Below are 27,083 nucleotides of genomic sequence, written 5' to 3' on the forward strand. Positions count from 1 at the left end.
CAGATTACACCTTCCAGCTAGACGTGTTCACCTTGCAATTATTCCATACACCAAATATAGTAGACCTACTGCATACAGTAAAAGAAAAAGACCAAAACACAGAAACTTCACTATAACTACTAAACCATGAAAATGAGGTCAAGGTCAGATGATACTTGTCAGTTGGACATGTACACCTTACAGTCCTTCCATACACCGAATATACTAGACCCTGGACTTGACCACTAAAACTAACCGTGTTCACTGATCCATGAAATAAGGTCGAGGTCAAGTGAAAACAGTCTGACGAGCATGAGGACCTTGCAAGGTAAGCACATACCAAATATAATTATCCTATTACTTATAATAAGAGAGAATTCAACATTACAAAAAATCTGAACTTTTTTTTCAAGTGGTCACTGAACCATGAAAATGAGGTCAAGGACATTTGACATGTGACTGACAGAAACTTCGTAACATGAGGCATCTATAAACAAAGTATGAAGCATCCAAATCTTCCACCTTCTAAAATATAAAGCTTTTAAAAAGTTAGCTAAAGCCGCTGCCGCTGGATCACTATCCCTATGTCGAGCTTTCTGCAACAAAAGTTGCAGGCTTGACAAAAATCTTTAACTTTTTTTCAATTAATCACTCAACCATGGGAACATGAGGTCAAGGAAATTGGATATGTAACGGATGAAAACTTCATAACATGAGGCATCCATATACAAAGTATGAAGCATCCAGGTCTTCCACCTTCTAAAATATAAAGCAATAGTAATAAGGTGTGTTGGTACTAAATATAACAAGAATGTGTCCTTAGTACACGGATGCACCATTTACACTATCATTTTCTATGTTCAGTGGACTGTGAAAAATACCTCTTAATTTGGCACTAAAATTAGAAGGGTCATGCCATAGGGAACATGTGTACTAAGTTTAAAGTTGATTGGACTTCCACTTTATCGAAAACTACCTCGACTAAAAACTTTAACCTGAATCAAAAGACAGACGAAAACATAATGCTCCTCTACTATTGGAGGTGGGGCATAGTGGGGCATGAAAACTTTGATTAAATAACAATAGATGGTATGCAAAATTGTCTTTTTATTTCAATAAGAAATATTAATTCTACAGACAAATCCATTAGTTAAAATATACATTACACCTGGACTAAAAATACCATTGAGAGATTACTTCACTCTCTCAATATGTATCAGCACATGCAATTAAAAAGTGGTTGTACACTCCTCCAAAACTGAAAGGTTGAATGAGATTCTGCTGTCTATAGTTATTTGCAAAATGATCTCTTGAGTACATAAAGGTCTGGATGGGGGGTCCTTCATTTCTGTCATCTTTGACTTTTTTCTTTACTTTAAACCCCCATCCACACTTTTATAAATCTGTTTATCTAAATCACTGACAATATATAAATGAACTCAAACTTATGGTGATAAGACATAAGATTTTAAATTGATCTTTCAATGGTATTTCTAAGCATGGTATATGAGTTCTGATGACTTGATTGAATTAAAAATGTACAACAACAACACAAATAATGTATCATGATTGCTGAGACTCCTGCAATCCAACACATGGTTGTACTTCTAATTTGACTACAATAATGAGATGAATGATGTACAGCACAAAACATCATAACAGTTGACTTTTCTTCTCATTTGTGGCCTCAACATGTCAATCAAAGTATTGGATGGTTCAAATCGGGATCTTATTATTAGTAAAATTTCATCAACCACATTGACATTTGTATGTAATAATAAAAAAATATCTCCTAGGTTTAGTTGCCCACTTGATAATATCTAATTTCATTATTTTACATGATATATATGAATGTGATGTGAAATGAAAGATGATGAATAAAATATAAAACTTATCCTATTAAAGACCTCTTAAAACATACTTTCTAAGTATAGCCTATATTGTAACATATATGAAAACAACAGTGGGAATTAGTTTTTTCTAAGTATAGCCTATATTGTAACATATATGAAAACAACAGTGGGAATTAGTTTAACCTATTACATTATTTGACACATGATTTTTTTTTTTATGAATAACAAAGATCTTGATAAAACAATTTTCTTGTCATAATAATTGAAAGAAAATCTATTCAATATATCCAATGAAATGTTTCAGTGAAATTGGATGTCATACACACATCTATACTGTAGCAGGGTATTCCAATGAAAACAACAATATATCAGACAAAATGTCTGACATCACATGGTCAAATCACGTGACCACATCACATGACCTATTCATTCCCTATCTTCTCTATCCCCTCTATCTCCTCCTCCTCTGACTCTCTCCATTCTCTCTCGTCTTTCTCCAACCTCCGAGATTGTGTTTGGTGAGAAGCACAATTTAAAGATGAATGGTGCCTTGCCAGCTAAAAAAAAAAGATAAGTACATGTCAATCTAATGAGTTAAGCCTTTTCAACAGATTTTTTTATAGTTCATTCTTATGTTGTACAGTTACACCAAGGTAAGGGAAGGGTTGAGCACTCACAAAAATGTTTAACACCACCAATATCTTTAAATGTTTGTCCCAAGTTAGGATCCTGTAGTTGAGCTGTTGTGGTTGGTTCATGTCTGTTATTCATGTCTTTTTGTTAATAGTTTTATTATAAATTTGGCTGTCAGTTTTATCAATTTTGTTTTTCAAATTATTCATGTCAGGCATTTTATAGCCGACTATACAGTATTGTTTTTCTCATTGATAAAGGCTGCAAGGTCGCCAACAATTGCTTACATATACTTTATTTGAACTTTGGTGAATAGTTGTCTCATTGGCAATCATACCTCATATCTTTATTTTAATAAAGGTTATATTGTTGTCATGGTTGGTCTTATATAAAACCTGTGAGTAAATTTCTATTTTATTGACACACTCAAGTAGATAAGCTGTAATCTTTTAAGGTTATATTTAATGTTCAACTTACTTGGATTATCAATAGACACATGGTTTGTCAAAATCAGAGCCTCGATAGCCCAGGCTTTACTCTCAAATTCACATAGACCAGTGCAACTTCTTTCACCTTAAATATAAAGATAAAAAGTTATTAATGATGCATTTAAAATGTTAATTAATCTACAAATATAAGAATTCACTAAAATAAATATATCAACAGTATATTGAATATAAATACATAGGTGTGTTCTTCTTTTCCAGGAGTGTCTAAATTGACGTCTTCAGTTTTTAAAGTTTATTAAATAATGCATACCAGTTTTTACAAAAATCCATAACAAGTGAAACTTCGACCTACTGCTCACTGATGATACCCCTGCCGCAAGTGGATAATATTAATAGTGTAAAAATATGCAAGTGTTCGGTAAACAGGAAGTTGTTGAGTGATGAATCTGAAAACGCATCACACAGTATAGCTGACATATATAAATCCTGAAACCAAATTTCAGAAATCCTTGTATTGAAGTTCCTGAGAAAAATGTGACGAAAATTTTCAACTTGGCCATCATGTGTAAAGTCATACAAGTGTTCGGTCAACAGGAAGTTGTCAAGTGATCAATCTGAAAAGGCATCACACGGTATAGCTGATTTAGATAAACCCTGAAACCAAATTTCAGAAATCCTTGTATTGTAGTTCCTGAGAAAAATGCAACGAAAAATATTCATGGGACGGACGGACTGACAGACAGAGGTAAAACAGTATACCCCTCCTTTTTTAAAGCAGGGGTATAAATATTACTATCATTTGAAAACTCTTTATCATTAATAAAAGTTTAAATAATACTTACTTTTACTGGGAAAGATTTTTACTTTGGATGGTTTCTTTGCACCACTTCTGTCAAACAGCTAAAAAGAAAAAGATAAAATATTATAAGTAAATACAATTAATATCACAAGTGTGAAATTACCACACAATCCTGAATCAATAACTATAATTGGAGCCTTACATGTATGTTGTATGCTATCTTAAGAAGTGCTCTGTCGTAAATTTTATCTCTGGTAATTTCGTTCCAAATGGTCATCATCTGGGGAAAATTTAATATTTAAGGGTTTCCATGTATAATTTTTTTTTTTTTTAATATAACATCAAAATTTGTAAATAAATCAAAGCTGCCAAAAGCTCAGTATCTATCTGGCTTCAACTGAATTTCATTTAAGATGACATCTCATGCAAAATACTTTTGTCGTATCATGATTGAAAGAGTTTGAATAAATAGAGATTGTTGTAATTCAAGTTGTAATCAAAGTATCTTATTTATTGTATTTTACTATAATTTAGTAGTCAGTCTGTAAAATCTCAAGTTTGGAATATGTTTTGAAACATTTTTCTTATATAGATTAGACTGTTGGTTTTCCTGTTTAAATAATTTTACACTAGTCATGGCTGGGGTCCTTTATAACTTGCTATTGGGTGTGAGCCAAGGCTTTGAGTTGAAGGCCATACTTTAACCTATAATGGTTTACTTTTACAATGTGTTACTTGGATGCAGAATTATCTCATACCACATCATCTATATCTATGACAGGTATGACAATTGGCACCTTGATATTTTACTTAAAACAGAATAAAGACACCTTGCCATTTTACTTAAAACAGAAGCAATAAACAAAATTTTTAAGAAGTACTATTTGATTTGATTTTTGTGTTTTTAACGTCAATTTAAAGCACTGCTTTGGGGTTATTTTGTGGCAACTAGATTTTATTGGAGGAGACCGGAGTGCATGGAGAAAACCTTCTACATTCGATGGATAAACTGAAAATCCTAGTCAATAAATATTAAAGTTGAGGGCACCTAAATGAGCGGGATTTGAACTCACAACCTCAGTGCTGACTGGCTAGTGATTACAGTAGTAACTACTTAGACCACTCGGCCCCCAGGGCCACGCACAAAAAGAGGAAAGAACATGGTACAACAGCTGTTTTGCATATGGATGGAGTTTTCACATTACCTCAAGGACTTCCTCTTCAGAAAAGTTAGGTGGGATGTTATACATATAAAGCATTTCAGTTGGTGCTACAATACTTAAACAGTGTTAAGGAAATGCTGTAGAACATCTGTTATAGATCTGACCATATAAAAGATGAGCTGCTAAAACATAATGGATCTTCATTTTATTTTGTTAGGGCTATTCCATTTAAATTAATAGGAAAGAACTTCTGATTGCCTCCCCTCCCCTTCTACAAACACACATACTCAATATGAATAATTTTTCACATATCCAATGAACATACCACCATTAATGACAGTCTTCACGCTCAGTGGCAGCCCAGGCTAGTAAAATTGCTCTTGGGCCTGTAAAAATCATATCTACAGGCCAACAGAATCTAACTAAAAAATTTCAAAAATGTAGCTCTGGGCCTGTAGATTTAAAAGTTCGTCATAAAGACTGTAATGACCCACGATCCCAAAATGGAACTTCCATTTCAACCCTCTAATGTAATATGGAATAGCCCTGATAAACTTTCTGTCAACTCTATTACACACCAATCAAACTACAAAAAGAATGCAATTGGGTGTAAAAGAAAAGAACAGTCTAGATATATATGTGTTAGTACAAAAAAATATAACCAATTAGTTTTAACTCCAAGATTAGTACAAATTCTTATATTTTCTTATCTGTGTAAAATTTTGAAACATGAAATATTTTTTTAAAATGTAGATAGCAGCTCAAGTTTATTAAACAAATATATATAATCTTGATATGTGCTGAATGAACAAATATACTTTATAAGAATTTGTACCAGCTAATTAATAAAACTGTATTTTGCTGTACTCTGTTTTATCTATCAAAAGGAAAAATCATTAACATGAATTTCATATTTTTATACACATATCAAACTCGTAAAGCAGTACAGCAAAATAGCAGTTTGTAAAGAAACGTGTCACTCAATATGTTTTAAAACAATACCTCAGAAATTTCTTCCTCTGTAATGGTTGGTGGAGTATTAAAGAAATGAAGTATTTTGGACGACGCTACTATACTTGCAAAATTGTTAAGGAGAAAATTTTAAAGTTTAGAATTCTGTCCAGCAGAAAAAATATTGAGAAAAGCCAAACTTTGTCAAACAGAAACTCATTTGCATACAAATTTCATTTTCTTGAATATTTAACAAAACCTTCACCAAAATACTTTTCAAATACAACATATTTTCATAAATATTCACTTTTCTCTAATAACCTAGCTAGTCTGGGTTTCAAATCAGTTCCAAATATTTCAAATCCCCCAAATAATGCAAAGAAGGGCTATTTAAAGTCTTTTTAATCTTTTCAAAATTTTGGAAACCAGTTTTCATTATTCAAACTTAGTATTTTTTTTGAACTTGTATTTTTAGTTTGTTTTTATTTTCAATGTTGTTTTTATTAATGCATATTCCTGACATAGTAGGTGGACCATTCAAAATACTTCATCATCAAGCTAGAGTGATATTCATGACCAATCATTTTTTCCTGTTCTTTTTCAAATTGTCTTTTTAAGTGTACCCTAAACAGTCACTAATAGCGTCGCTGCGATAATAAATATTTATTGACTTTTTACAGCCAAAAAATGAAATGGAAGACATGTAAATTCCTTCCCACAACATCAACTAGAATTCTTACAATTTCAAAATCATACAACACACAAGATTTTCATTTATTAAAGAGGAGAATTAGGAGTGACAAATTTTAGTATTATCTGTATTATCTGTATTCTCTGCAAAAGATTTAAAGGAGGGAGAGTCAAAATTTCACAAAAATAAAAATAAGGTCATATCATTGTTTGAATTTTCATTGCCTCATACTTTCAACCAAACACGTTTTAGTGTACACTTATGAATATTTCACCCAGAATGCATTAGACTGAAACAAAAAATTGGAGGTGCATTTCGAGTGTCACCTTTTGGTATGTCCATTATTCTAGGTAACTGAAATTTTAGAATGGACAGCAAAACAATTTTCAGAAAAAGGATATGATTTTTGCTTGCAGCTTCAGGATTAGAGAATCTGTTGTTTCGACTTCCCATGAAATCTTTAAATGAAGTGGTGTTGTCAGGTAAATCATGTGGTTGGGCGACATCCTTCAGGAAAGCTTGTTTAGAATGTCTGAAAAGAAACATATAATTGTGCAAACTCGGCTTATTATTCCTAGATCTTTTAGGAACATTTGGAACAAATCTCTGACAGGGTTAAATCTCCAATTTCACAGAAGTCAACAAATTTTCAGCATTATTTCACATTTATATCATTTGGATGGGAATTGTAAGAATGTTCATAATTCTATTGCACCAATTAAAATCAATAGAGTCAACAACAAAGAGAAATTAATAAGGGCTATTCCAGAAAAAAATGTGTGTGGGGGGGGGGGGGGGGGGTGGAAGGCACATTGTATCAATAATACATGGGTGATGGGTATCGAGCAACTTTTCACACTATAATGCACTATAATTCTCAATTACAATTGTCTGGGTGGTGGGTGCTGACAAAAACTGCCTTCCAACCCCCCCCCCCCCCCCCCCCCCCCCCCCATACATTTTTTTCTGGAATAGCCCTAAGATCAATAATCATCTTCTTGGATATTCATTCTCGTTTCTTATATACATTAGAATGTTGGTTTTCCTGTTTGAATGGTTTTACACACAAATTTTTTGGGCCTTTTATAGCCTGGTGTTTGGTGTGAGCCAAGGGTCTGTGTTGAAGACCGTACTTTGACCTATAATGGTTTACTTTTATAAATTGTGAATTTGATGAAGAGTTGTCTCATTTGCACTCATACCACATCTTCTTATACCTATGAAATATTTGGGACTGGACATAAAACAAACAACAATCAATCAATCTATCAACTGAGTACGTACCCTAACTGTAGTTTGTTTCCAAAGAAGTAGGTATTATTAAGCATGTTCATACACCTATCAACTGCCAGGGCATCCCCCATCTGTACCATAGCAGCATTATCCTTGCTCTTCAAAAACTTAATCTGAAAGAAATAATAAACATCATTGCATACTACAACCTATCAACTGTCAACTTTATATATTCTATTTTTTTTAATTCAAGCGTCACTGATAAGATTTGTATTTTTGTAGACGAAACCTTTATCTGACATATAAAATTATATTCCTGGTATCTTTGATCTTTTTTATCCTATCAAAACGATTATATTTGCTTGAAACACATTTTACAGTTTCCTTAATACAATTGATCCTTTCACAATTTAAATGTTTTATTCAACAGTTTCACCCCTGCTAAATTAACTCAAATGATTCCACACTTGAATGTTTTAGTACAATCATTGATTCCCAGCACTAGCAATGAGTTGTTTGAAAATAATTGTAAAGCAGAATGCCTTTGAGTGACTGTCATTTAGTCTGAAATATATACATTCAATAAATAGTTTTAAGTGCCTAGAAAATCAACCTAACAATGTTAGAGTAGATTTGATTCGTAACTTCCTCAGCAGCGCCAGGGCTGGAACCTGTACTTTTTTCTTACTTCTACGACAACACCGCCTAGCATTGTGCAGAGACCTTATCCCCTCCTCTAACTCTAGCTTATAAAAATAAGCTTTTGTTTCGGGAGGTGTAACCTGCTTGTAGGAATTAAACAAGGATCTCTGATACAATACAATATTGGTATATTTTGGAAATTGTCTCATGCATGTCTATCTATGAATGGTTTATTAAAAACACTTATCCTAACACGAGATAAAAGAGTTAGTTATTTTCCTAATGCATGTAGTTTTAAGGTTTGGTTGGCCTGCTTGCTTTGTTTAAATAAATGTTTGCTCAAGCATCTAACAAGTGAAACTGCGAGCTACTGCTCACTGATGATACCCCCGCCGCAAGTGGATAATATTAATAGTGTAAAAATATGCAAGTGTTCGGTAAACAGGAAGTTGTCAAGTGTTGAATCTGAAAGCGCATCACACGGTATAGCTGTCTTATATAAATCCTGAAACCAAATTTCAGAAATCCTTGTATTGTAGTTCCTGAGAAAAATGTGACGAAAATTTTCAACTTGGCTATCATGTGTAAAATCATACAAGTGTTCGGTAAACAGGAAGTTGTCGAGTGATGAATCTGAAAACGCATCACACGGTATAGCTGTCTTATATAAATCCTGAAACCAAATTTCAGAAATCCTTGTATTGTAGTTCCTGAGAAAAAAGTGACGAAAATTTTCAACTTGGCTATCATGTGTAAAATCATACAAGTGTTCGGTAAACAGGAAGTTGTCGAGTGATGAATCTGAAAACGCATCACACGGTATAGCTGACTTATATAAATCCTGAAACCAAATTACAGAAATCCTTGTATTGTTGTTCCTGAGAAAAATGTGAAGAAAATTTTCAACTCGGATATCATGTGTAAAATCATACAAGTGTTCGGTAAACAGGAAGTTGTCAAGTGATGAATCTGAAAACGCATCACACGGTATGGCTGACATATATAAATGTTGATACCAAATTACAGAAAGCGTGGATGTGTAGTTCCTGAGAAAAATGTGACGAAAGTTTCATTGGACGAACTGACTGACACAGAGGTAAAACAGTATAACCCCCCTTTTTTAAAGCAGGGGTATAATAACATTATGCAAGCTAAATCCTTGCATCTCTATTGATTGCAAACGTAAATCTTAAAAACAATGATTGAACCAACATTTATATAAACAAAGACTTATAGTTGTTAATTTCTGTGTCATTTGGTCTCTTGTGGAGAGTTGTCTCATTGGCAATCATACAAAATCTTCTTTTTTATATAAAGCCAGCAAGCCAACCTAACCTTTAAACAACATGCATTAAGGAATAAGCTCTCAATTTAAATACATACCCTGACTACATTGCCATACAGACAGAATAGATTAAATAGTCGTTCGCAGTTCATTTCATTGTCTAATCCATACACCATAATTACTGCTCCCTGGGAGAGTCCACTAGCTCCAGGGGGTCCATCACTGTAACCTGATCTGTAGCCACCTCTACCTCCCTGTAACAAATATAATTCTTGTTAATAAGACTATTTTCCTACAGCCTTAAATGTCATCTTAGGGGTGGAGTTTTGTGAACATCTGTTGCAACCTTGTTTTTCAGATTAAAAAAACATTTAACAAAGGTTTCTATAACAAAGGATGATTTAAAAAGGGGAGACAATTTCGAGGAAGAACCATTTTTCAGTTCAGGAAAAAAATGCTGCAAATGTAAACACAATTTCTCAGTCTAAATGAAAATCATTTAAGTAAGAATTTAAGAAAATGTTAAAAGACTACATGAAAAAATGAATTTTCTTATGAGAATTAATTTTGAGTTCATCCCCGGTTTTATTCAAGGTTGTTTTCTTTAAGTTTTCTGTGTGGTGTTCTATTACTGCAGTCTATTGAATGAATCACTAGATAATTTCTATTATACTGTAAGCAAACCTATTTATTGTGTATATTTTATTGCATTAAGCCCTTTCTAGTGGAATTAATCATTAACTGGCTATTTTTTTGGGCAACTTTCTTGCTGTATTTCTTAGAGAAAGGATATTATGAGTTCTGCATAAGCATGAAGATTTATCTTTGTGTTATTGTACTGCTTAGGAAAGTTCCAAAATAAATCCATCACAAAAATTAATTTGTTTATAGTATCCTTCAGTTATAACTCTTACCCTTCTATCCCCAGAATCATAGCTGCCTCTATCCCTGTATCCTCCGTCTCTTGGTGGGTACCTGTCATCATATCCACCACCTCCTCTGGGGGGTGGTCCTGAATTATAACCTCCGCCATATCCATCTCCCTCACCATAGCCTCCTCCTCCACCTCCGCCATAACTGTTCGATGGTGGTGGTGCACCATAGCCTCCTGATGGAGGTGCTCCATAACCACCCTGTGGTGCTCCGTAGCCTTGGTTCTGCCCATATCCTCCCTGGGCTCCACCATATCCACCTCCCTGTGGTGGTGGAGGGGGTCCATATCCTGAATTTGGAGGTTGTTGGTACCCTCCTTGGCCTTGTGAATAACCTCCCTGTGGTGGTGGTGGTCCTGAACCTGCTGTTTTAAAAATGTAAATATAATGTCAAGTCACCTTTTACATACATTCAGTTGTATGGTTATTTATTACCTTTTGAATTGAAATGGATTAGTGATCAAAGACTTAACAATTTTAAACAATGCAACAAATTTGAAGAAGCTAAATAGCACTCTTATAGGAATTTTTAACTCTTTGACAAAATGGAACATTTTTATCAGTATTGTTAAATAAAAGCATTTGTAACTAGATTTCATTGAGATGGGAGCCATCTCTTTGGGCCCCGCTGTCAATAATGTGGGGTAAATAAGTTGTATGGATAATCTGATATGAAGCATTATTTGGAAGTTATTACATAGTCTCACATGTGATTTTAATCTAAGATTTTAAGTTAAAACTGATAAATATTCTCAACTTACTTTCATAGTATAATAGTGATATGACTGCATGATGTGAACTCATTGTTGACTACTCTAAGGTGACTTCTGGATATATGGATTGATGTTTGAACAATGTTTAAAGATGCTGCCCAATTGATATTTGTCACATATTTTTAGAATTATGCCTTCAATATATTATGACCCACCAAGTATAAAGTATGAAATATTAACGGTTCTCGAGAGGTAAAGCGGACACAATTTGTTAAGAACAACGAACGGATGGACAGACCAACGGACTGACCTTTGACCTAGGATGCATACATTATGACACATTTAATATATATGTTAAGTTGAAAATGTTTGTCAGGTATAAAGTATGAAATAATAACAGCTGTCCTCTCAAAATATAGTGTGGATCAAATTTGTTAGCGATGGACAGACCAACAGACAGACAGACCTTTGACCTAGGAAGTGGTACATACATCATGACACACCCTCTGGTGTTGGTTAAAATGGATGTCAAGTATAATATTTGAAATCATAATGGTTCTCAAGATATAGAGCAGACACAATCTTCACAACAGAACACAGGGTTGTCAACTGAAACCAAAGTTTTTTTGACGTTGACCTTTGACCTAGGAAGTTGTACATACATCATGACACGCCCTCTGGTGGTGGTTAAAATGGATGACAAGTATAAACTTTGAAATCATAACGGTTATCTAGATATGGAGCGGACACGATCTTCACCACAGGACACGGGGTTGTCAACTGAAACCAAAGGTTTTGACCTTGACCTTTGACCTAGGAAGTTGTACATACATCATGACACACCCTTGGGTGTTGGTTAATAATCATGTTAAGTATTAAGTATAAAATCATAACGGTTATCTAGATATGGAGCGGACACGATCTTCACCAAAGAACACAGGGTTGTCAACTGAAACCAAAGTTTTTGACCTTGACCTTTGACCTAGGAAGTTGTACATACATCATGACACACCCTCTGGTGGTGGTTAATATACATGTAAAGTATAAAGTATGAAATCATTATGGTTCTCTAGATATGGAGCGGACACGAAAGTGTTACGGACGGACGGACAGACTGATCACTATAGGGCGACCCGCCTTTTCGGCGGGGCCCTAATTACATTGACTACAAATTTTCTGTTGTTTTTGCAATGGAAATTGTATTTTTTTGGTTTAATTTAAAAAAAACTTGTGCATAATTTTGGACTAAATTCAGTTGACTTTAACTTCAAAATGCTGTATTTTTTTCAAACTTTCAGTCACATTGTGTATTTTATAACCATAAGAGGATAGCTAACCTTGATATCTAGGATCTGGTAAAAGAGGTCGTCCTGCTCCTGCTGGTTCATTTCCTGTACAAATAAAATTTCAAATTGAAACTAATAAATCATGTAATTGTATTACTTCTCAATTTTGTGGTTTATATATATTGAAGAATGTTAAGCCATAATCATCCATTGTTTACTTGCAAGATCTCATGAATGCAATAATTTCAATGTATTCTCTTGACTTTTATATATCCATAAACATATATATAGAAATATGTGTGGAATTCTCTCCTATTCAAAATCAAGTGCCAAACTTCATTCAATCTTTTTTCCCTGGTGGTCCTTGCAAAATTTACTGGTCCTCACGTTTATTTCTATTGTAAAATATCAAAATTGTTTTGATCTTTTGCAAATTAATTCTACATGTTTTTTAAATTTGTCAAGTTTCTAAATTTCTTGGTTTAAATATGCAAATCCAAAATAATTATCAAAGTGCAATATGTCATGAAAATAAATATTCAATATTTCTAAAGTTTTTTTCTAATGAAATGTACAACACTGTGTATATTTTGACAGCCAATTTTATCTGACATTCTAAAAAAAAAACAGATTTGAAATTCCAATTTTGGCTTAAAAATACCCATTTATCTGAAAAGATAACAACTTTCTCAACATTTTCTAGAACTAAAACAAATTGATCAAAATACATGTTTTATGGTTATCCTGGTGTATAATGTAAGAAAGTCTCCATTAATAAAAGCTCCACTGATCGCAATCATAACAATATAAAAAGACTGCAAGTATTTGTGAGGTTGTTTACATGTTTGTAACATTCTAATCTATAATATAATGCCTCAGTAGGATCTTGTACACCACTGATGACTCATCCACTATACAGGACTTGAAGAAGTCTGCATCCAAGTTGTTCCCATGGTGCTGTTAATAAATAACCAATCAAAACAATCAGTACATTATAAAGAGAGGTTTTTGTTTTTGTAACCCCTGTTTTGATTGGTCTGTTTGAATTTAATTTCCCATTGGGTGATTGTTATGTTGTCTTTGGTCTGTCTTTGTGGGATTTGGATGAAACTTCTGCAGAGATTTATTTTTAACTTTCCAACTTAGATTTTTTTCGTTTTCTGATTTATATACAGGTATTGTAGGTAAATCCATTTATAGGTATCAAGAAAATGATTTGTTTCATCTGGTGGTAATAGTATAAGTCCATATTTGTCACAGTTCATTTTGTATGAAATTTCAAGGTTCTAGTCCTGGTCTTGATTGGTCGGAGTCTTCATTGATTCTGCAAGTTTTGAATGTTGTCTGGTCTATTTTTAGAGTTTGATTTGTAAAACAAATGAGAAATCCATCATATTTCTATTTCTATGAGAGTAGGCTAATGACTGGAATTATTTTGTATGTTGAAATACAGGTATTTTTATTCTGGTTTCTGCAAAAGCATTTCTAGGTATTGCGTAAGCTTTCATCTTCCAGGCTACATCCATTTGTCATCTGCTAGTAAGTTGGCTTTTGATTCAATGTTTGTTTAATCACATTTTATTCATATTCTCTATGCTGCTAGCTAGGTAATTATCCACAATGCTAAGTTTTCCAAGTATAATGCTGAATCTTGATGTAGTGAAATGAATTTTAAAAGGTACATGTGAAATAATTGGTCACTGTTTACCAAGAAAATTGATTGTACAAATTCCATTGTCTCTATCACGAGCATTTTTTTTATTGTTTGCTTATAAGTCTAACCAATACCAAAACAATTTCTGATAAACAGTGAATAGTTTTTTTTACAAATATGAATGAAAAAGTACATTTTACAGGTAAATATCTTTTCATGACCGTCAAATTTCAGTTTTGGTTTCTTTATTTCTGTATGACAATTATATACTGTAGAAATAGACATCAAAGTTTGAGTAGATATTTTTTTATCTGAATTTAACATAAGAAGAGAATATGATGGTTCTGGTTCCAAACTGTTATATTTTAGTGTTTTCTTTTGAAGGTTGTTAATTTTGTTGATCAAAAATTACAAGTCAAATGTTCGTAATGATGCAAAAAATTATTTAATTTGTTAACTGTTAATATATTTTTGTTGCTATCTTTGAGAATGAATGAAATGTTTCAAATTTTCTTGTAGAAATAGTAAAAATAATGCAAAATGTACCTGTTAATTTAATATGCTTTGTTGAATAATACAAAAAAAAGGTATTGTTTTAATGTTGAAATACATGTAAAAAGTATGATATAAAAAATCAATAAACTTGTAAAGTATTTGTTTCTTTGTCGTACAATCATATTTTGTAAGTTATTGGAACTACAAAAATTACAATGTATGTTTTCAAAATGTTAAAAGGTTTCTAGTAAAATAGTTTACAATGTAGTTATAACAGAATGTACATGTATTATGTTAAAAAAGAAATATAAATTACAGTTTTGTGCCTGAAGTTAAAGTACAACTGGAAATTTTACAATTTTGTGGACATAAAAAAATTAATGCTAAAAAAAAACCTCAACAAAATCTAGACACAAAATCTTGTTCTTTAAAAAAAAAAAAAGGAGTCTAAGCAATTTACAATTAAATCTTCATGCTTCTTCACATAATTGGTGCACATTTAATGGAGAAGCAGAAAATATCAATTACAGACAATAAAATCCACCGCCTTCCATAATGCTTGAGAATGCTAAGGTGGTGATTAAAATGTAAAATTGCCAATTGTACTTCAACTTACAATTAATAGTTGTATATCATGTATATGTAGAGTTTCAATGTTCTTGTAACAATGTTTGTAAAATTCATATTTAAACAATTATTAATGAAAATTTTAGTAACCTGTATGTCACAAATAATACTTTAAATGTATGAAACTTTTAAAATGTCAACAACAATGCAAAATTAAACATCAATGAATAACAAAAAAAAAATAGTCAAAGCTCAGATCCAGGTAGTAAAAAGCCAATTAAGAAATCCACACCGATGAAAGATTTATGAAGTCTAAAATAACTTAAAAATTTACAAGAATTTTAAATTCCAAAACAGAATATTAGCATTTTTTCCGTAAAAAATACTAGATGCATTTTTTTTTAATTACTTTTTCATTATAAGATCTTGTAAAACTATGTCCCTCTTAGGGAAAATTATTGTATACAGTTCTAACATTGTAAACATAATATTTTTTACACTGGATCTATCCTTTACACATTATGACAGACATACCATTTACAGCTTCCTCAATACCATGTTTTTTATCTTAAAAAATCAATTCATTCTTTCTATTGGTTGGTTAGTTTTGTTTGAACCTTTTCTATTGGTTGATTAATTTTGTTTGAACCCGTTCTATTGGTTCGTAAGTTTTGTTTGAACTTTTCAGGTGGAATAAGGAAAATCTATATGAAGTATTAATAAATTTTTGACACAGAGATATGTCTTGCCTGTATGTAATCTTGATAGTAAAATGTAAAAGTAAAAAACTTGAACATGTTACATTATGAAAATGAACCATGACTAAAGGTACAAGGCCTAGAAATTTCTGTGGAAATAAGATTTGCCAATGCATATACAGCTGAAAACCAAATATCATTAACTTATCATAAGTGACTTAATCACATTCTTCAACAATTTGTTGCCACTGCAGTTTGAAACAGCATACCTAAGTCTGGCTTTTTGACCATGTATATTTTGGTGAAAAAATGGGTACAAAATATAACAAATCTTACCTAGATTAGGGTTTGTGTAGTCCCAACTTTCAGAGTCATTTCTGATTACATTAAGTCTTGTTTGCTGGAAAAGTAGAAAAAACAAATTTTACATACAAAATAATATACCTTTACATGTACTTGCATTGCCAAACTATTGTCAGTTAGAGAATTATATCACTTGAGAATAATCAATTCCAAAAATCCACCACAGATAATATATATTCCAAAATATATAATGTTGTAAACAACCTATCTGATACAATTTCAGAAATGGATTAAGCATATTAAAATGTGGTGGAATTAATCATTTTTTTTCCAATATTGTAACTGTATGCACAAGAATGATTAGGATAAATAGAAAGACCAAATGAACAGAATGCATGTATGTGCCAACTTTTTATAGGGTTGGCTGAACTGTATAAATGTTTCCTTTTCTTCATTATCAAACAATTTAACATATTATATATATTTTTTAGTCTTAGATGCATGATTTTTTTATTACTTGTTAGTGGCTTTGAACTAGCTGTCAGAGTACTCTTAGATCTGTCCATTGTGTCTTTTTGTGTCGGGATGTATAAGTACCCGGCCACTTCCACTTGTATTTTTTGTCTATCTGATGAGTTAAGTCTTTTTCAACTGATTTATACAAATCGTTCTTACCACTGTCCCAGGTTAAGGGAGGGTTGGGTTCCAACTAACATATTTAACCCCGCCTCATTATTATGTATGTGCCTGTCCCAAGTCAGGAGCTTTTATAGCGGACTATGCAGTATGGGCTTTGCTCATTGTTGAAGGCCGTACGGTGACCTATAGTTGTTAATGTTTGGGTCATTTTGGTCTTTTTGTGGGTAGTTGTCTCATTGGCAATCATACCACATCTTCTTTTTTATATATAATTCAAGAAGATACAGTTTCCAATTAATAAATTGTGTGACAATTGCTTTAAATAGAAATGCATGGTGGGGATTACCAGCTTACCCAAAATTATCTGTTTATTTAGTTTATAGAAATGTTGATAAGTGTCTTTGAAAGGACAGAAATTCTTCAAAAACTGGGTACAGCAAAATTTTAAGTTTTTCATGGTAAATTCTTATTCTTACATTGGCAAACTCAATCTTGAGAGTACAACAACCAGAGTAGATATCTGCTCCATTTAATGCCTGCTTGGCCCGTGTAGCACAGTCAACATTCTCAAACTCAATCATAGCCTGTACACCATTCTTCTTGAAGATGACTATTCTCAGTACTTGACCATGTGCTGAACAAATTGTCTGCATAACATCCTAAAAATAGAGAAAACAATAACAGTAAAGTTTCCAACTATATTTCCTTGGTTCATGATCGAAATGCATGAGGGAAAAAAAAATTCAAACTATAGATCGGTTTATTTACAGTTTCATATCATGTATATATATATGTAGTCTAATCCGTACCACAAAATGAAAATGGCATTCTGTCATTGTTTGAATTTCAATTGTTTTAAGACATTCCATTGAAGCATTTCATTTTGAAAAATATTATCAAGAATTTGATTCTGAAACAGCAAATTGCCAGCTCATCTATTGATGAAATGTTATTGGTAGCTTCACTGATGGCAACATTAAGATCTCTCTGTTTGGTCATGGGTTTGTAAACTTACATTGTATCTCCTACCTACTTTATTTATTTTCATATTTCACCAGACTGGTTTAATATCTAATAGTAAAATTTTCAAGTTTCAAAAATGTTCACTTATTCTGGTTGAAATTTCAAATTGAAATTTAATACCAATTATTCCCATTTATCAGTTAGTTTCAAACATAATTCATTGCAGCAACACTTGCATCAAAGATATGTCTGTACTAAACAAGGATGGAAAAAGGCGATATATAACTCATTATTAGGTAAACCAATGAAAACTGTTTCTAAAAATAACTGATCAATTGGAAGACCAATCTAAACTGTTGTTCAACATGTTTAATAATGACTAGATAAAACAGTAGACCAATCAAAACTGTTTTACTTACCACAGTGATTGGATATTGTGGATTCAGGACTGTGAACAATAGTATATGGTTTGGTGGTCTATTTGGATCATCTCCCATCCTGTAAAAAGTAATATAATAATTTGCAAGTATAAACATATGGATTTTCCTACTGAATCAGGAGTGGCACATTTTGTCACTTAATAAGTTTAATTTATTATATTAAAATGTTGAGAGAGGAATATTTCTTCCTACAAAAAATACTTTCATTGACATTAGTGGAATCTGTTTATTTACTGATTTTAAAATAATATGTTGGCTAAAATTAAATTGATAAAATAATACTTTGATTACTTATAGTGTTCCTTCTTTGAGGCATGCTCATCAAATAGTAAGATCATAGGATCACAGGTAGATCAGAAAAGTTATATTTCTATATTTTAACCAATGAGTAACATAGACAACTAAATTAACGTATGTGTGGTTAAAAAAATTGCAACAGTGTTAAACATGAAGTGAGCTCAAACAGAACAAGTACTTAACCCTTACCATGCTGACTGTCATATGCACCATAACCAAAACACCTTTATTTGGCTTTAATGGCCTTCCATACTTTTAGAAGTAAACTTTATGAAACTTATTTCGAAAGTTATGCATGTTCAGTCATGTTTCTCATGCATAAATTGCATTTTGCGCTCAAATACAGACCTTGGAAAATTAAAATCAGAAGAAACACGGTTTTCTTAAAGGGGAGGGCTATCCTTTGGTGTCTTACACAGGAAGTTCAGAGGCTTAAAACTTGAAAAAATAGTGCAAACCCGCAGGCATATAACTACTTATCCTTAGTATTATTGAAATACTGATTGGAAATGACAACTTCCAGTTTCAGGTTCAGTTGAAGTCAAAAATAGGAAAAAATAGTGAAATTCCTATGCTATGATTACAGTTTCCATCAAATTTTCACAATACTTTTTTCACACCATCAGTTAGTTTTTTTAATTAAACAATGAGCATTTATAAAAATTAATCGTGTTGCTATTGGTTCAAAGGGTGCAAGAGCTGATTAAGGAAATGCAGAAAACTGCTGAGCTCACTTGCTAGGCAATGCCTAAATTATATAATAACAATTGAAAATTCAGAAATGTCTGTGAGGTTTACTTTTTTGGCGTATTTTTTTAATTTATCAGGTATTCATTACTTTTGTTATTTTACTTTTTCAAGGAATTATTTGTATATAGCATTTAACGAAATTCATTGATCATCAACACAAATCTTTCTGAATTTTCCTGAACAGTATGTAGAATTCTACATTCTAGACAATGCCTAGATTGTACAATATCTATAGATAATTTTCCTGACTAACAAACGGTTCTACAATTTACATGTAATTGGGATCATTATACCCAGGTGCTGGCCTTTGAATTCTTTGACTGGTGGAGTAGTTGAAAAATGCTGCTTGTTGTCCAACATAAATTGGATTGTTCTGAAAATCAATGTGAAAGTCATATTATGTGATAAATTATTAAAAACACTCCAAAAGAAATTAGTTTTCAATTTTCATATTTCTGTTGTTATATTATCTATTGATTTAATAAAAGTCATTTAACTAAAAGGTAAAAGTTAATAGTTTTCCAACTGACCCCATTTGAAGCACCACAAGTACAGACCCTATAATTTTTATAAGCATTTGTCTCACAAAAAATAACCAAATTTCAAATTAGCTGTTATTACTTACTTATTTCATAAATATATGTTGTGTAACAAATAACAAATTTGTAAAACCAGGCAGCACTAGTTGATAGATAAACTTAAATTGATGGAAGTTCTGGTATACTAAATGAAAAATTTCTTAAAAATACTCTGAAAACTAAATTTTTTCAAGAGTATTACAGAATAAATTTTAAAATACTTATTGCAATAATAAGACCAAAGTTTTCATACTTACTAAGGAATAGTTGACACAGTTTTTTGCTCCAGATATATCCTGTAGAGAAAAAATAAAAACATTTAAGCATATTTACTGTTTAACTATATATATATTTAGATAGTTACTTTGCATCTCCTGCTTTATGCAAAGAAAACAACATATTTTTTAATATTTTTTTATGCAAACCTCTTAAGATTTTCTCTAACAAAATATGAATTGAACTTCTTGTTTTTTCTAGTATGTTTTAAAACATTTCTCTGATTAGTTTCATTTCATATAAAATAAGATCTCCACATATTTTCTTTTAAAAATAAACAGATATTTTGACTTTCAACAGGTAAAGATTACTAACACATTACTGTACTTCTTGTTCAGATCTTGAGGTAATTCAGTCCATGATTCACCCTCAGTATTTTTTTCAGTATTCACGTAATATGGAAACTCAGTTAATATTTTTCTGTTTAGTGTTTTAGGAATGTTATTTATCATTATGTTTTTCTGTGTGTCATATAATATCATTATTAGCTTTTATTAAAGTGTGTTCTTGGCAAACTAATCTCAGAAAAATTAGAGTTTTATGATATTTATGCCATCAACTCTTGCTAGTATTCATCTGTATATTTAATAATATTTTATTCCATACTTACTGCAAATTCAACTAGAGCCTGGTGTCTTTTCCCCATCATCATTATGTAACTACGAAAAGAATACATTTATAGCTTAATAACAATATGTATCGATATCATGAACAAATACAATCAGAAAACCATAATATCTCAACTTTTTATTGTACTTACAAAATGTAGCAATTCATTTAAAGAAAACACCAAGACTGTTAAAACCACCACTGACATGACTTATTATTGACCATAAAATAAGTCTTCAACTTTATTTCGTGCGAGTACTTTCAAAGAATTTGTTGCACAGCAACTTTGAAATTGTTGCATGATTGTGTCATGTAAGGCATACATACATGTACATCACCATGCATACTGTCACCAAAGATAAAATTGAGACTGGAAATGAGGAATGTGTCAGAGACAACAACCCGACCAATAAGCAGACATAATTTTTTTTATGCAAAAATTCTTCCTTTAAATATATATATGAATAAAGTCTGATGTACATTCCATACATATGTAATCAAATTGTATTCCTTAAAACCTACTTGACAGTTCCAAAATGCTGCACAGCCTGCATCAAATCTGCCTCGGTAATATATTCCGATAATCCTCTAACATGGACCACAGGTGATGGTTCAGGGTTGTGTCGGTCTTCCTGAAAGTAAAAAAGTTAGAATTTCAACATCACAAGAGAAAATCATTTGACACAAAAGACAAACCAAGCATGCAATTTTGAAAATTCTAATTAAGAATTATAAATTTTTCACTGAAAAATACACATTAACATGATTAACATTTAGTCATTTCCCTTCCATGTTTGGTAGTAGGCAAAACTTCTGGGAGTCTTCTTTTTCTATCTGTTTCATAAGATATACCATATATTTTCTTTCCTCATACAAGTGACATCATCTTGGCTATCCAAGGGTTACTATCCACTCCCGCTCTCTTCACCCTTGGCGGATTGAGATAAAATTTCGGAGACACAAGATAAAGATTTTTATTGGTTGCAGTCAAAACTCGCTGCATCCAATCAAAAAGCGGCATTAACATGATCACGTGTAAATGTAGAAAGTGTTTGTAAACAATTACCACATGTTTATTGTGCGACAAGTCTTTACATCCCTAAACATACGACTATATTTAGTGACAACTTGAATGTTATTAATCAACCAATAAAAGTTCCTGTGTATGTTTCATGCACAAATGCATGAATGTTGACGTATATTTTCATTTCCGGCTTTACCAAGTTTGTAGAATTTAGACGCTACCGTGTTTTTACCTCCAAATTGAAGAGTTCAAGTGCTACCATTGGTCAAGAATAATGTATTCGGAATGGGCGTGATTTTAATCTTCCAATAGATGGCGCAACATTATTATCACAAATGTTAGCTCTATCCGCCAAGGGTGAAGAGAGCGGGAGTGGATTGTAACCCTTGGCTAGCGAAGATGAAGTGACATAGGATGGCATCACAGCAAATAAAAAACCTTTTCAAGACTATACGATTATTTGGACTTAGGTGAACCAGACAATGTTTTATCGTAGTCTCAGTTTAACTGTACCTTAAGTTGAATATCTCAGAGTTCGCGAAAATGGTCGGTCCTGTCGGTCCTGACCGCCAAAATGAGACTCGGACCAGTATTTTGAAACCTAGTGCCTGTCCTGATGACCGATGTAAAAACGGCCGTTGTAGTTCCCTTTTTATCGGTAATTAGTTGTATCGCAACTATTTCCAATACGTATTTACATCGGTCTTCAGATGTACCTGCAGGTTATTTCCGGTACTGGATTCCTGTTATTATAGACAAGCTGAAACCTATGGAAAACTTAGTGCCGATCTACACGTGGCCTGCTAAATTTGTTCTTGGCAAACAATCGGCGATTGAAATCTTAGATGGAGATAACAAATACTGAGAAAATGATTCAGTTGATGAAATTGATAGTTCAGATGACTATAAGAACAATCAGAAGAACAGAACGTGCCCTTCATTATTAATTTGTCCGTGGCTGTGAAAAAATAAAAATAAAAATAATAATAAAGATATTTTTGGATAAAATATGTTATTATTTTATATTAGGATCAAATTGACAGATTTTTTAGGACTGGCAAAAATTTTGTAGGACTGACAAATAATTTTGCTTTGTCGGTCCAATGACAGACGGATCAAACGAAGTTTTCGCGAACTCTGATATCTATATCCAAATTATCCAAATTAAATTAATTAATGCTGTAATCCATGATCACAAATCGAATGCTATGTTTACGATTGTTGAAAGCCATGTGCTTTTTGGCAGGAAAATTCAGGAACAGGAAACAGTTACATTTCATTGTAACTTGTTATTTATAAATAGTAAGAATTTCATTTTTGAAATCATTTTGATTAACTGCTAGGATTTTTTCATGAAGAATTAATTTGGAATGATTAAAAATTAAATTCAATAATTATCAGTAAAAGTTTTAAAAAAAAGTCAAAGGAGACATCAAAGCAAATCTGCCACGGTATTTTCTATCTAATAGTCAGGGAACATTAGCTATAAATTGGTCATTGTACTTTCAATTTATATACATCATTTTAAAAAACCCATTTAACTGCATTTAAATAAGTTGTTACGAGCTGGGAACAGTATATCAATATATGTTCCTATTACGAGTTAGCAGTGGTACGAGTTGACGTTGGTACGAGTTTTTTAAAAGTGGTACGAGTTGACGTTGGTACGAGTTTACAATGGTAAGGGATAACTATAATTCTTTCTTGACAATCGTTAAGGTGGAATCAGACCACCTACACCTACCCTTTTACATTGGATGGCAATTTTGCCTCCTTTTTTTCTATGGAACATTTGTTAGTAAATATCTAGGACATATATTTTTACATTATATCAGTAGAAATATAAATCCACAAAAATAATACAAGTTATAACAATACTTATGAACTTTGTAAACACATCGATATTCCTTTCGAAGTGTAGCAAATTTATTCCAATTTTGAATAATTTTTCGTTTTTGGCTTAAAATTAGAAAAATCGTTGAATTGAACCAGAAACCATTAAAGATAACTATTAAAAACAAATGTCAAAGGACGGAAGACATATTACAAAAAAAAATAAGAGACAAAATAACAAAATAAAGTTAATAATCAATAATTATGGTAAATTGTCTCCCCTACCCACGCGGTCAAACTTTATCCTGGTTCAAACACATTCGTACTACATCATAAAGAATTTGTGATTTTATCAACAGATGGATAGATTTATCAAAATATAAACATAAACTTACTCTGTCATAATGTGCATCGTCAACTCTTTGTCTTTTATTAACATGACCCTCGTAGCCGGCCATTTTTATTTGCAAATGTGCGAAGGAGAGAAAAAATGCAGTAACAATGACGGAAAGATCAATAAATCCGGAAAGTTCGATCGTGCCGATTTTATTCATGTAGGGATTGGATAATTTATGCAAAATATATAAAATAGCTCTCAGGAACTACGAGTACTCTACACTTAGTGTTTTGTTGTTTTTAATACCTGGCCCTGTCATCACAATAATATAAGTTCCAATAAAGCCAACCCTTTAACATGTTTAAGTGCCAGTCTGTCTAAGAATCAGGCAGTGATGAAAACATGACCAAAAAACCCCACCCAATATTTGACATTGATTTCAGTTCATAATATGTAGTTATGCACAAAAATAACATTCATTTCTGTTTTCTGTTCTGGTAATAGAAGATACAATTTGGTTGAAATGCACTAGAAATTAACAAATAAGGGGAGATAACTCTGTGATTTGTTATCATTCTAACCAATATTCTAACCAAGTTATTTGATATTACCAGACACACACAAACGAAAGACTAATAATTTTTAACTCAGGATGCTGGTTAGTATTAAATAAAATGATTAGCTCGGTGGGTTTTTTCTGATCATGTTTTGATTTTTACATAAATTGCCTGATTCTTACAAAGACTGGCACTTAAGTTGTTTATGTATGAATTATTTTTCTTGAGGTAGCCTTGATCGCCTAGTACATGAAAGACATTTAAATATAAAGAGTTCTATATCTTCAACTGATACAGCCTTAATTTTTATTAACACGATTTTCTAACATCCTCATCGTATATATTATGTACACGACACGGTAGGTATTAAAATGTGCTGCATGGTTGATCCTTTTCATAAACTTAATTCTAGCTGCTAATATTTATACAAGAACATGCATATGCAGTACTTTATGGAAAAAAAAACAACACAAAAGGCGCAATACATTACTATGGAATTCATTTAAAAAACACGCTATTTGAACCTATAATGCGGGCCATATTTCAATATATCATGATGTATTTTCAATTTAATCTTTGGTGTATCTGATAGTACAGTAAAATAAAAGTATGCTCTTCCCCTAAAAGCGTTAATTTGTTTGTGAAAACCTTGAATTTTGTCACACTTGAATTTTCATTAAACTTGATCTTGAAAGATCAGGCAACGCATCATTTTGATCGTGATAGATAATGCGTGACCAGACTTACTACTAGTTATCAGAAATCAATATTTCTTTTACCATTTGATATACCTGCAACTCATGGCTGAAGCCTGTAACTATTTTGATAAGAATGAACATTAAAGCTATTATATTTTTTAATTCAACATGGACCTCGAAAGTTAAAAAAGACAACTAAAACGTGTCTAAATCAGTGTGAAAAATTCAGCTCTGAGAATCAGTCTAGTACAATTCAGGCAGACCGCCACTATTTAGACAATAATTTGGGTATGAAACGTTTAAAATGTTAACCCTCAACCCTCAACCAAAAACTTATAGCAAAAACAGCATCTTTCTGAACAATTTGAGATTGAACAATAACCAACATTTTGTGCAACAGTACTTTCTTAAGTTCTATGTATCTTTTTATACAACGTAGCAGATGTGGAATGATTTCCAAATGAGATAACTATATACTACAGACTATAAAATACCAGAGAGCAAATGCTGAAATGTCTCGTCTGCTTTACTTATGATAGTATATTTGTTGAACGTCTGTAATATTAAGGGTTTTACGCGTAGTGTCGAATACGCTTAAGATTGAATGGTTCATAAAAAATAGGCCAAGGTCAGATGAACCATGTCATGCAGATCTCTACAGACATCTCGTAAACACAATATAGGTGTTCCGTTCCTAACAGTATCTTCGAAACTTACAAATGTAAAAGTTATGTTTGGCCAATTAATTCGGAACATTAGGTAGAAAGTATATGAACCCTGAACAACAGCCAGACAAAGACATCTTTTAAAATTCCATACAATATATTAAATACAATTGACGACATATATAAAACATGCTCTCATACAACAAATACCGTGGCGCTATAGCATATGTACAGGTACAATGTATATCAATAAAAGGCCAAACAACATAAAACGAATATTGCAAAATGATGCATGATAATGAGATTAATTTTATTTGAGACCTTGCAGAAGTCGAAAATGTAAACCTTACAATCTTAACAATCTTAACGAATCCGCGATATCAATATTAATTATCTTATAATTGAAGAATAATTTGAACGTCTCCGTAGCATCAGTTCTATAACGATCCGTTTCACGATTTTCAAAAAGCGGTACGTGATCTTTCACGATTCGAAAAATAAATTTTGTGTTCCAGATTATGTTTATAAAAAATAACTACGAGAACCATTTGATTCATTCAAATAGAATGCCCTTATTCGGATAAAAGTAGTTTATTTTATTTGAATTTGTGAAAAAATAATGTTTATTTACTTTTTTTTTGGTCATTAAAATGTCGAGAAGTAATCTGCCTTTTGTTGCTTTGTAAAAACTATGTACTTTAAAAACTTGATTTTCTCACATACTGATTATAAAGTTGAATCATTTTGACAGACAGTTTTTTTTTGTAAATTGTCTCTGTAATTAATCAAATAAGATTATTCTGTTATTTCGACGACTCTATAGTTGTCACCAGTGGAACAAGAACAGAGTGCCCTAGCCGTTTAATCCTAAACGGTGGATTTTGTGGTATAGAATATTTACTTTTCGGTGTGGGTTTTTGATGGAGTATTGCTTTTCTCTTTGAAGTTTTTTGGCCATGGTGGTCCTTTTGTTCGAACCGGGAGGTTTCGATCGTTTTTGATGTAAGAAATCCAAGTTGTATATATATATTCATAACATTTTAAAATTATTTTGTTGAAAACAAACTTCAATATTTCAAAGTATTGAACCC

General features: G+C 32.0%; 1 protein-coding gene across 6 annotated transcripts; it reads right to left on the reverse strand.

Annotated features, from left to right (window-relative positions):
• Positions 1-1,069: 1,069 nt before the first annotated feature.
• LOC134694934 (heterogeneous nuclear ribonucleoprotein L-like) lies at positions 1,070-24,259 on the reverse strand. 6 transcript variants are annotated; one of them, XM_063556047.1, is made up of 18 exons: positions 24,131-24,259; positions 21,401-21,510; positions 20,880-20,928; positions 20,251-20,289; positions 19,709-19,788; positions 18,348-18,426; positions 17,442-17,624; positions 16,360-16,423; positions 15,860-15,892; positions 12,661-12,714; positions 10,593-10,975; positions 9,777-9,932; positions 7,803-7,924; positions 6,920-7,050; positions 4,919-4,992; positions 3,757-3,814; positions 2,943-3,038; positions 1,070-2,389 (listed from the first exon to the last, which is right to left on the reverse strand). In XM_063556047.1, exons 1-18 carry the CDS (start codon positions 24,191-24,193, stop codon positions 2,259-2,261), a joined length of 1,905 nt encoding a protein of 634 aa, XP_063412117.1. In that variant the 5' UTR covers positions 24,194-24,259; the 3' UTR covers positions 1,070-2,258. The 6 variants fall into 6 exon arrangements, with proteins under 6 accessions (XP_063412117.1, XP_063412116.1, XP_063412114.1 ...); XM_063556046.1 differs by having other exon boundaries at positions 10,593-10,972; positions 19,688-19,788; XM_063556044.1 differs by having other exon boundaries at positions 19,688-19,788.
• Between the last annotated feature and the right edge of the window lie 2,824 nt (positions 24,260-27,083).

Source organism: Mytilus trossulus, chromosome 13 (assembly GCF_036588685.1).
Source record: "Mytilus trossulus isolate FHL-02 chromosome 13, PNRI_Mtr1.1.1.hap1, whole genome shotgun sequence".
Classification (NCBI taxonomy): Eukaryota; Metazoa; Mollusca; class Bivalvia; order Mytilida; family Mytilidae; genus Mytilus; species Mytilus trossulus.

Coding starts and splice junctions, on each gene's coding strand:
- LOC134694934 (XM_063556044.1), bottom strand. CDS start 24,193: ATGGCCGGCTACGAGGGTCATGTTAATAAAAGACAAAGAGTTGACGAT. Junction 10,976..12,660: donor ACCAGATCCTAGATATCAAG/GTTAGCTATCCT, acceptor TTTTTAAAACAG/CAGGTTCAGGACCACCACCA. Junction 4,993..6,919: donor TGAAGCTGCAAGCAAAAATC/ATATCCTTTTTC, acceptor AACACTGTTTAA/GTATTGTAGCACCAACTGAA.